General features: G+C 34.8%; 1 protein-coding gene across 1 annotated transcript; it reads right to left on the reverse strand.

Annotated features, from left to right (window-relative positions):
- Nucleotides 1-832: 832 nt before the first annotated feature.
- LOC145039436 (uncharacterized) lies at nucleotides 833-6,096 on the reverse strand. Its single transcript, XM_078987496.1, has 7 exons — nucleotides 5,929-6,096; nucleotides 4,317-5,232; nucleotides 4,148-4,263; nucleotides 3,690-4,059; nucleotides 3,279-3,573; nucleotides 2,789-2,984; nucleotides 833-991 (listed from the first exon to the last, which is right to left on the reverse strand). The coding sequence occupies exons 1-7, from the start codon at nucleotides 6,094-6,096 to the stop codon at nucleotides 833-835; spliced, it is 2,220 nt and encodes a 739-aa protein (XP_078843622.1).
- Nucleotides 6,097-11,793: the final 5,697 nt, after the last annotated feature.

Genomic DNA, 11,793 nt, shown 5'->3' on the forward strand with positions numbered 1-11,793 from the left:
CCAAAATAATTAGCTTGGAACAAAATAACATGAAGAAACAGAGAAAAGAAATTTGTAAAAACATTATAATTTGTGTTTACATGTGATAGAGACATCCAAGCTTCACCCTACTTTTATTAAAGTTGGATAATTTCTAAAGTTTAAACTAGTGGCTAAAAGCTAATAACGCTTCAACACACTGATTTAACATCTCTATTGTTCGAATTTCACTCATATTGCAAATGCTTTTTACAAATCTCTCCTAATTGGCATCGCATTACAATCTAGGCAAGCTTGTAAATGCAGATATAAATCACAATCTAGGCAAGCTTGTAATTGCAGATATTAATAAAATATCAATAGTGGGTTCCTTATTTTAACAACTTATTATATACGTTAAGATTTACGGGAAATGAATTATTAGGGTAATTAATTATTGTCTTTGTATTCAATTGGTCATTTTTCTCTTTTTTTTATCTCATTTACTATTGAACTTGTGATAGGTGTTTACAGAAACCATTGAAACCGGTTATTGAAGATTTCCGGTAATTTCTTATCTTCGACGACTCTCCGGTCGTCTTCTCCGGCGAGCCTCCAGTAAAAATGAGTTTTTCCGACGGACTTTTTTCGACTGCCATCCAAGCAGCATTCACCGCCGGTGTTGTTGCTTAGCTTTCTCCACCCTCCCCTCTCTCGCTCCTGTCGATTTGTTGCCAGAAAAAGGAAGAGGGGACGAAGACAACAAGCCACCTGCCACCTCCTCCTCCTATCACCGGAACCCATCTGTCACCTCCATTTTGCTGTCGGTAAACCACTATTACCACCTCCTGCTGCTTGCTGCTGCTATAAGTCATCAAACCGAGACCCAAAGATCCGTCGAAAATCTCATTTTTGTCGGAGGCTCGCCGGAGAAGACGACCGGAGAGTCACCGGAGAAGACGACCGGAGTGTCGCCGGATATAAGAAATTGCCTGAAACCTTTAATAGCCGGTTTCAATGGTTTTTGTGAACACTTACAACAAGTTCAATGGTAAATAAAATTAAAAAAATAATAAAAAAATAATAATAATTAAATACAAAAGCAACAGTTAATTACCCTAATAAATATTTCCTCTAAAAGATTTACCAAGTGATTGCTACGGTTCCCAAGAGTACATCGATAACAATGCTATTTTTACTTTTTTTTTTTCTTTTTAATTTTCAAATAGAGCAAAACGGTCGTTGACAGCCCCTTCCAACTTTCAAATTTTTTATTTTTGGCTTTTTTTTTTCTAATTTTTCTGAATTTGGTCCTAACGTGTTTTCGAAAAATTGCCAAACTTTATTTTCCAGGACGTGTAATTTTGTAGCTCATTTCCATTTCTATAAATCCAATACAGAGAACGTAAACTAAACCACCTCAACAACGTCCTCTCATCAAAGTGAAAAAATATAAGTTTTAATTGCTTAATTACATCCGCATACCAACCAAAAATAAAACTGGTTAAACAAAATTACAGTCGTCCGAGCTATATCTCATCCTAAATTTTCAACCAAAAATTTATTTTTATAAAAGGATTTTCTAATATGTGCCCTAAGGGTACATATAAAAAGTATTAATTAATCACAATTATTACCATAATTAAATGTGAAATACATTAATTATAGAGATCATTAATGAATTTTATATTTAATTATGGTAATATTTCTTATAATTAATGTGTTTAACATTTAATTATGGTAATAATTATGATTAATTAATACTTCTTATATGTGCTCTTAGGGTACATATTAGAAAATCCCAAAAATTTATTTTTATAAATAGTAGTTAAATAACGAAAAACCATCTTTTGAAAAATACATAAAATTCATTTATTTTAAACTCATAAAATTATAATGTCAAATCAGAGTCATATCATATAACCAACGGAAGTCTCAACACAAAGTAAACATCGAGTACAATCACGTCGTGTCCTTCCATTTCTTACGAGAATAACAATAAAAACTTGTAACATTAAACCATAACCACAAAACTTAATGACTTCCCAAATCAACCATACATTCCATTACACATACAATACATACTACCTGATAGCTTATGACCTTTCGTCGTTCCACCAAACACGTAACAACCAAGTAATTGTTGCATCACAATCACTAGGCGACAAAATATTTGTGAATCCATTCAAACTTTGCGTTATGACCATCCATGGGTCGTGTAAACTAGCAAGACATAAAACGGTTAGGGTTTTATATTATTATCAAATGAGAAGTACAAGTTACAATGAAAGGAAAAAAGACAGAATATATACACTAGCTAATTAGGGTTTTGTAGCTAATTGACCAACATAAAATCCAATACAAAGTAAAGCTCATAATCTTATTAGGCTAACATCCCCTCCTCAAACTCACAATGCAACAACAATAAGCATTGAGAGTTTGTCGGACAGAAAATAAAATCGAGGAACAGTCAATGGTTTCGTAAGAATATCAAAATTTGCAAAGTGGAAGAAACATAAAGAAGAGAGATAGTGTCTTTAGAGAGATGATGTTATGTGAAATGACAATCAATCTCAATGTATTTTGTGCGCTCATGAAACACTAAATTATTGGCAATCATTATCACACTCTCGATGTCACAATACAAATAGGTAGGCGAAGAAAGTGGCGGACGCAGAAAGTTGTCACAGCAGTGGCACAATTTTTTTTTTCGTCCGAATATAATAACATAAAAAAACTTAAAAGTACTAGTACATCAAATCGATCCATTATATCTTAATATCTAAATTTGACATCTACGGGTACACATTTTTTGAAACCGATCCATTACATCTTCGATCTTCACTTTCATAAGTGCTTCTTTTTCAACATAAGAAATCATGGCATCGTTCAAAAAATCATCACCTATTTTGTTACGCAAATCCGTCTTCAAAAACTTCATCGCTGAAAAACATCTTTCAACCGTTGCGGTTGCAACGGGTAAAACCAAAACCAACTTCAACAACCTATAAACCATAGTATAAGACCGATGTTTCCCCGTTTCCACCATCAAACGAGAAAGGTCGAAAATTCCTTGCAAACTAGTGAACCGGTCATCTTTATACAAAGCGTGATAATATATTTCAAGTTCACCATCAAGTTGCATCCTCTCCGCATCATCAAAATCTTTTGTGTATAACTCACTCAACTTTAACAACTTTGTTTTGTTAAATTTAGCAAATGAATCACAAGGACTCAAAGCCCCCATGTATTCTAGTAATTGGGTGTTAAGTTCACTAAATCGGTCCCCAAATTCTATAATTTGCATATCCATGACGGTGTTGAAAATTTCAACTTCAAAATGAAATTGATTAGTAATTTTAGTCTTACGGCCTCTTGATGTGACATAATTTTCCGTTATCTCCACAATATTAATATCATGTTTTTGACAAAAAGAGAATACATTCGATAAAAGTTTAGCAAACCCCGTGTCTCTTAAAGACTTCAATGCGTCAATTGTCCCTCTAACCAAAGAAGCTGCTTCTAAAATATCTTGATCCTTTTTTTGAAGATGCTTTGACAATACATTCGTGAGGTGTAAAATTGCATACATCAAATGTAAGTAAAACACGAAATCTAATGTCTTGAAATATTTTAAGATACCAAATGCTTGATTTCGGTTACTTAAAGTGGATCCTTCCTCTTCAACATAAGCAAGAACATGACGAACCTCCGGAAATAAGTCATCAAACTTGTGATGGTTTTGAAATGTGAACCCCATCTTGTATCTCCTGCTCCAATAAGAGAGCTTTCTTGGTTTAACCCTCTTCCAGTTTCAAGTTCACCATTTCCAATTGACATTTTCACCCTTTCTCTTTGACTTTCCCATAGCATGTCTTGTCTTTTACATGAACCACCTACCACATTAACCACCAAAGAAAGTTGCTCAAAGAAATCATCAACACCATCATGCTTCTTTGCTACACCCACAATAACTAACTGAAATTGGTGTGCAAAGCAATGCACATAATGCGCTGAATCATTATCTTGCAAAATTAAAGCTTTTAGACCATTAAATGCACCACGCGTATTGCTTGCCCCATCGTAATCTTGTCCTCTTACCTGATAAAAAAGATATTAAACATTAAAGTGAATAATATTCAATTAAAATTCATAATAAGGAAGAAAAAATGTTATATTTACCTGAGACATCTATAGCTGCTTTAAGAGTCAAAGAGGATGTATCCTTCACGTGCACCACTCCAATGAATCTTTCCTTCACCACTCCACGGTTGTCGACATACCTCAAAAATATGGCCATTTGTTCTTTTTTTGATACATCACTCGATTCACAACCAATAAAGAAAACACATCTTTACCAATTTCTTTGCAAATATCTAAAACTATCTCTGTTGTAAAGCATTCAACAATTTGCTTTTGAGTCCTCGGGCACGTCACTTGATTATTTTGAGGAGCATTTTCTAAGGTAACATTGTGAATGCCTTCATTATGGTCTCTCAAGAAAGATAATAACTCCAAGAAAATCCCTCTATTAAGAGAGTCACTCGACTCATCATGACCCCGAAATGGTAAACCATTTTTCAATAAAAATTTACAACACCAAATTGAAGCACCTAAACGAAGTTTATAATTACTCTCCTCAATCTTGGTTTGCTTGTTGAAGGCTGCACTAATAGATTGTTTTTCTTTCAATAAAAATTCACAATTTTCTTTTGCTTTGTGATGAAAACTATCAATACCACCCATATGATCTCTCAATGATTGTCTTTTATTCCAACTATCAAAACCTTGTGAAACAAATGCATCTCTCCCATGTTGTTTTCCCACCATGTCTCCACATACATAGCAAAATAAACAAAATGCTTTGTTCTCTTTTATGCTATATTCTAACCAATCAAAGTCATCAAACCACTTAACAACAAAACGTCTTTCTTTTGAACCTATTTTCTTTGAAGGGAATATATGACCCCTTGGTTGACATGGTCCTTGAAGCAAATATGCCCTCCTTATTTCATCTCTTTGATTTGGATGGTAAGTTGTAATCTTTGGTCTTACACCCGGGTCTTTTGGAAGATCTTTCAATTCAACATTTGTAATTGGAGTAGTTGTAGGTTGTGGATTTACATTAGACACCGAAGGGAATGATTGATTAGAAGGATATGGTCTTTTAGAGGATACTTCAAAACTTAAATCATTGGAGCATGGTCTTTTGATGGATTCTCCAACACTTGATTTAGTGATGCTTGTTCTTCCAAAAAAAGACCCACTTTTATCCTAACAATTCAATATCAAACAAATAAGCCATCCAATATTCCAAGTAAATTCAAGTAATTTCAAGGTTAACAAATAACAACTACTAATTTCAAGTAAACAAATAATTTCAAGGTTAACAACTACTAATTTCACCTAAAAGAAATTTCAACAAAAAAACAACTAATTTGACTAATTTCATAAACCTAAAATTATCAATACTTACTTGTTTCATTGTATTTGTAGGATTGAAAGGAGTTCCAAGCCAAGCCAAGCCAAACAAAATCGAATGGTTGAACACTTGAATGGTTGAAATCGATTGAAAGAAGCAAGTCCCAATATCCAAAAAAAATTTCTTCATCCATAGTTCACAATGCCGTTTTTTTTTTTTTTTTTTCTGTAATCTCGTTCACAAGGGCAACACTCCAATTTCTTTTCTTCAAAAGCCTATGGACACTTAATAGAGATTGGGTATTGGGCTAAATGGCTAATTCTATTGGTTAAAAAATTAAATAAGCAACTTGGGCAGTTGGGCTACAAACTCAAAATGCATTTGGGCTAATTCTAAATTGAGGTATTGTATTAATTTTCTTTATTTGTTGGACTAGCATTTTTTATAGTTTTATTTTCTGGGCCTCGAATTCTCAAAAGTATAGTGTCACCCGAACGAATTTGAAGCCGGTGCACCTAATAGAATTTTTTTTTTTTACCCTAACGGACCAAAGCGGAGCAGTGGCCCGGGACCCCCTGGGCACCACACACATCCGCCACTGGGCTGAGATATGTGAACGCCCATATCTGCAAGAAGCCATCCCAAACAAACAATCTCACAAGTGGCGATATCCATGGCTCAATGCTCATATTTTGTGGAAGATCAAGAGACAACATCTTGTTTCATGCTCTTCCATAATATCAATGAATCTCCAAGAAAAACACAATACCTAGTAGTGGACTTACGATTATAAATATCGCTATCCCAATTTGCAGCACTATAGGCACGCAACTGAAGAGAGATTGTAGATGGAAACAAAAGGGTGCTAACCACATGAACTGTATGAACAATATCCGGTCTAGTGACAGTCAGGTAAACCAAACGCCCTACAATGGTACGATAATGGCTTTGATCGCACCATGTGTCACTCACAAATCACTCCAAAAATTAATTATCTTCTAAAATCCGTAACGTTCGCATACGAGGTCCGTTTTTTTACGTTCTTTATATCCACGCATAAGTATCCACGGGATCTACAACTTTCGTTTAAACTCCGTCGGCTAATTTTGAATTTATTTTTAAAGTTATATTTTAACAGACTTAGACAGTTAAACCCGTTAAAAATTCATAACTTTGTCATTTGACGTCCGATTTCGACTGTCTTTATATCTTTGAGCTCCTATTAATGAGATCGTGAATTCTCATTTAGGTTTTATCGGTTAAAAATCGATCGATCTAAAATTTGATTTACGACACTGTGAACTACTATGCTAAATCTAAAGAAAAATCATAACCTCCTCATACGAAGTTAGATTTGGACGTTCTTATTTTGTACGTTCTCGGTTTAACATATAATACGACTTTCATTTTGATCACTAAGGCTAAAAATTAATCTATCAAAAATCCACTGATTACGTGGTGTCGTGTTAGTTTAGCCGTAAAACTTCGACGGGTCATAATTTTTTCGTTATAAGTCAGATTTTAGCGTTCTTTATATGTATGGAACCCTTGTGAAATATACTATAACTTGGTTAAGATTATTTATTCTAAATAACTTTCTATCAAAAATTCATTTTTTTATGCTTATTGCCTCAAAAATTGATTAACCCGAATCTGTGGGCGTTACAATGATAACGTGTCGACGACGTGGACCGAAATTAGTGTGACACGTGGTACCTCAAAAGGAAGGAAAAACCGCTAAAAGCATGACACACTCTTATCATTAGGTTCGCACCCCTATAGCCTGCTATAAATAGAAGTCGAAAATGGATCATTTCTCACACCTTTTCCCATCCTTCTCGGTGGAGACTTTTCTGATCTAGAGCTCTAATACTTCTGAGTTTGTGAGTATTTTAGCAAGGCTCTATAGAAAAAGTAAAACCCGACAAAATGAAGTAATTAGAGTCGAAGTTCTGCCTACGAACTTTCCGACTTTTCGCTAGAAACTTTGATGTTTAAAAGATGACCTGCACAAATGGTCCCTGTGGTTTGTCGAAAATTGCCACTTTGGTCCAAAAAGGTTTGGACCAGCACCAGTGGTCCAAAAGTTTGATTTTGTTGCGAGTTTGGTCCAAATTACTTTGATTTGTTTTAAAATGATAGATTTGCCCTTTTTTAATTTCATTTTCTATTTTTTTTAATTTTGTTATATTTTTTTATTTAAATTAAAAAAAATTATTTTCAGTCCTCCCTCCTGTAAACAAGACCACCACCACGATCACCATTTCCTCTCTCTCTCTCTCTCTCTCTCTCTCTCGTTGGAGCACCTCCAATATTAACCCTCACCGATATGCTCTTTGTTTCTTCTCCGGCAATGGAAACAGATTTGTAAATAAGGTTTTGCTTCGAGCTAGGTTTTGTTGAGGATCAATCAAGTTAGAGGATTAGATGAAAGGCGGCGAGAGGCAATATGTTTGCTTCTGACGGTGGTATCCCACAAACTGGCTTCCAGATCTGGACGGAGGAGGATCTGAATCGTCGCCACCAGATCTATCGATTCAAGCTTTGTAAGGATGCATTTCAGATTTTCGGAGGTGGATTCGTCTAGAAACCCTCAAGATCGACGACGTTCCTGATCTATAAACGTCGTTATCTTCACAAATCGACGACATCCTTCTTCTTCATTCAAAACCCTAATCCATATGAGATAAGGTGGCGGCGCTAGCGTTTCAGAAGTTGGTGATGGTTTTTGTCAAAAATTGGGGTTATGGATATGGTTTCCGGTGGAGAAGACGAACAAAGAAAGTGACAAAAGGGTCTACGATGGTGGGAATCGATTAGGATTTGTTGTAAGTGATGGTGACTTTCAGATTTGTTGGAGGTTGTTGGTGACAGAGACAATGGGGGCTGAAGGTGGGGCTGAAGGAGGTGGGATCAACGACGAAAATGGTGGCGGCATCAACAATGATTTTGGATGAGGGTGGTTTCTATCGGTGACACCAGTTTCCGGCGATGGCACCAGTTTCTGGGCTTTATGAAGTGTTCTTTAGATCCATGAAGAACAAACAAAAAGAGAATGAGAAATATTGGGGAAGGAAAGAGAGAGAGAGAGAGAGAGAGAGAGAGAGAGAGAGAGAGAGAGAGTGAGAGAGAAAGAGAGAGAGAGAGAGAGAGAGAGAGAGAGAGAGAGAGATTTATTTTTATTTTCTTGTTTTTTTAGAGAGAGATAGAGAGATTTATTTTATTTTTTTATTTTTTTTTAAATCTGAAAATAAGAAAAACAAATAAGAAAAAAGATAAAATATATTAGCAGGGGCAGATCCATCATTTTGAAAAAAAATCAGAACAGATTGGACTAAATACGCAACAAAATGAAAGTTTTGGACTACTGGTGCTAGTCCAAACCTTTTTGGACCAAAGTGGCAATTTTTGACATACCACAGGGACCATTTGTGCAGTTTTGTCTTAAAAGATATAAGATGAAGTGTTAGGCAAGAAGCTCGCCAGCCGTGGATCTTCCACCTCAATCAAGTGAGTTGAGTGAGTGCATAGTTACTTTCATAAACATGATTTTAGTACAAGTATTTATTAAATGTATTAAATATGTTGAAAGTTTATGTGTGAATTATATGATTATTAACTGGAATATGTGTTAGATGTATTTTTGATGACATACGGTGTACGGAACAGATATGGTTCTATATGTGTTAAGATGTATATATAATATTATTACATGATGATAATATTAGAGGTATTATTACAGAAAAAATAAATGTATACTAATACCTAGTACTTTGTGCTAAATGTATACATTAAATTACGATAATGTTGCCTAAAAACGAGTTGGTATTGGAAGTTGATTATAAGCATTGTAGTCTTTCCTAGTGATGAGATAAGACTTATAAAGGATGCTTAGTTCGAGTTGAGTTGAAAGTGTGTTAGTTATACCTTGTATTGTAAAGATATTACATATGCACGAAATTGGTGTTGATTACCGGGATGGAAATCTTGTTATATCTTAGTTGACCTAAAGTAGATGCTTAGTTTAATTAAGTTTGGCTATTGGGTAGCATCATATTACTGGATTGTGTGAAATAGGAACGAAGAGTAAAACTCTATTCGATGACATTGGTGACCAGTGGGGTGCATTTTATGTATATGAGTACTATATTGGTATTCCCCCTCATTTTCCTTTCAGGTGAGCTTTGTAAGTTATCGTTTCCATTTATAAAGTGAGCTTTGTGAGTTATGTTTTCCATTATCTAGTGATCGGATGAGCTTCGTAAGTTATATTTTAGACTGCCAGATAGGATGTGCGTATATCAGATCACTTCTAGGTATGTTTGGGTCATCATTTAGACAGCCAGATAGGGAGCATAGATAGGGAGCATATGAGGGTAGAAATATGTTCAATAATACTTGTCATCTAGAGGAGTATAGATAGCCACCCCTGACTTAATTGTCTTATAGTGTTAAGTAATCATACTAATCCGAGAGTATGGATTTTGTATATTCATTCGAGTACTCCACTCCCCTTATTTGTTGTCTCTATTTACCCTCCTCTATTTCCAAGGAATCCCCAAAACAATATTGTCAACTTGTTGCTTACAGTGATCCATCAGGATAGATTGACGATATGCGGTTGATTATCTTATATATATGATATATTTGTGTTGTTGATAACAATTAATTTTTTCAAGTTCGAGATATATGATTTATTATCATTAAAACATTATAGAATTAAGACCCTATGTATATCACCAGGTTTCCCAACCTGCCCCACTCATTTTGTATGCATTACATATAGAGGTGTTATGACTGCTGAAGACTTGAATAGGAAGTAGAGTGATTAAAGATAAGACATGTAATAGTGTTCATTATTGTTAGGTCTTTACGTCGTAACATATTTTGTGTATCGATTATGATATCCCTAAAGTTTTGATATTTTCAAGCAATAATTTGTATTCAAAATGTTGTAATATAGTGGGATTTTCCAAAAATTAAGATATTATAAATTTGAAAACATAAAGAAAAGAATTTTTGGTTCTAAAATATATGGGATGTCACACTATAGTAGGTTTGGAATTCATTTTCCTAGAAAATGTTCGGTTTTCATGCAACATTAAAAAAAATGTTAAATTCAATTCGGCAACAAAATTATCACATTTATGGATGTATATTATGACATTTTTGCCAATGGAATCTACGAAAATGTAACATTCATTTTCTCGTTTAACACTGCCTACAATAGGTTTGGCATTCACTTGCCTAGAAAGTGTCTGTTTTCATGATACATTAATTTTTTTCGTTAAATTCAATTCAACAATAAAATTATCACATTTTTGGATGTATATTATTACATTTTGGTCGATGGCATCTACGAAAATGTATCATTCATTTTATGGTTAGTAATTTCAATCCTTTAATCTTTTTGAGTTGATAAATTTAAGGGTCTCGGTGCGGCCTTCTCACAACATGACTTCTAATAAAGTTTGCAACATGATGAGTTTGCAACTTGATGAGTCTATTTAATGGCACAAAAGCTTATGGTTTCATTATTTTTTCAATCTCCATCTCACAGAGACTCTCCCATGCAAAACCATAACCCTATATTAAGAATTTAAATGTTTTCTTCCTTGGTTAAGCTTGAAGGTGACCATTGATTGCAAGAAGATGTTGTTCCAATCATTTCCAGTAACTAGCAACCTTTTCCCCCTTGCTTTTGGACCTCTGTGAGTATTCATGTTTGTACCTAAAGTGCGGGGTAGGGAGTTGATTATTCATGGTGAAGGGGTGCAGGAAAGCCTAACCTTTTGTTCAGTTGTAAGAGCTAGGAGATACTTGCAACACGGGTGTAATGGATTTTTTGCTTATGTTGTGGATAATTAGGTTAAGAAAAATAAGACTATCGATGGCATACCTATAGTTTGGCATTTCCCAATGTGTTTCCCAAGGAGTTGCTAGCAGTGCCTACTAAGAGGCGAGTTGAGTTCATCATCAATTTAGTTTCGGGTGTGGCTCCGATAGCCAAGGGACCTTATCGTCATGCACTTTCTAAGATGCAAGAGTTTTCCACCCAGCTTTAAGAGCTATTAGACAATGAGTTTATTCGGCCAAGTATTTCTCCTTGGATAGCACCTATCTTTTTTGTAAAGAAGAAGCATAGGATGCATCGGATGTGAATCGACTAGTCGGAGTTGAACAAGTTGACATTGAAGAACCATTATCCACTTCTGAGGATCAATTATTTATTTGATCCATTGTAGGATATCTTGGTTTTCCAAGATTGATTTTAGGTTTGTATATCACCATATGAGAGTCTGAGACGAAGATATTCAGAAGATAGATTTTACGATTAGTTATGGAAATTACGAGTTCATGGTGATGCCATTTGGGCTCACCAACGCATCGAAAGAGTTCATGTATCTCATGAA

This window comes from Lactuca saligna, chromosome 4 (assembly GCF_052625555.1).
Source record: "Lactuca saligna cultivar CGN05327 chromosome 4, ASM5262555v1, whole genome shotgun sequence".
Classification (NCBI taxonomy): Eukaryota; Viridiplantae; Streptophyta; class Magnoliopsida; order Asterales; family Asteraceae; genus Lactuca; species Lactuca saligna.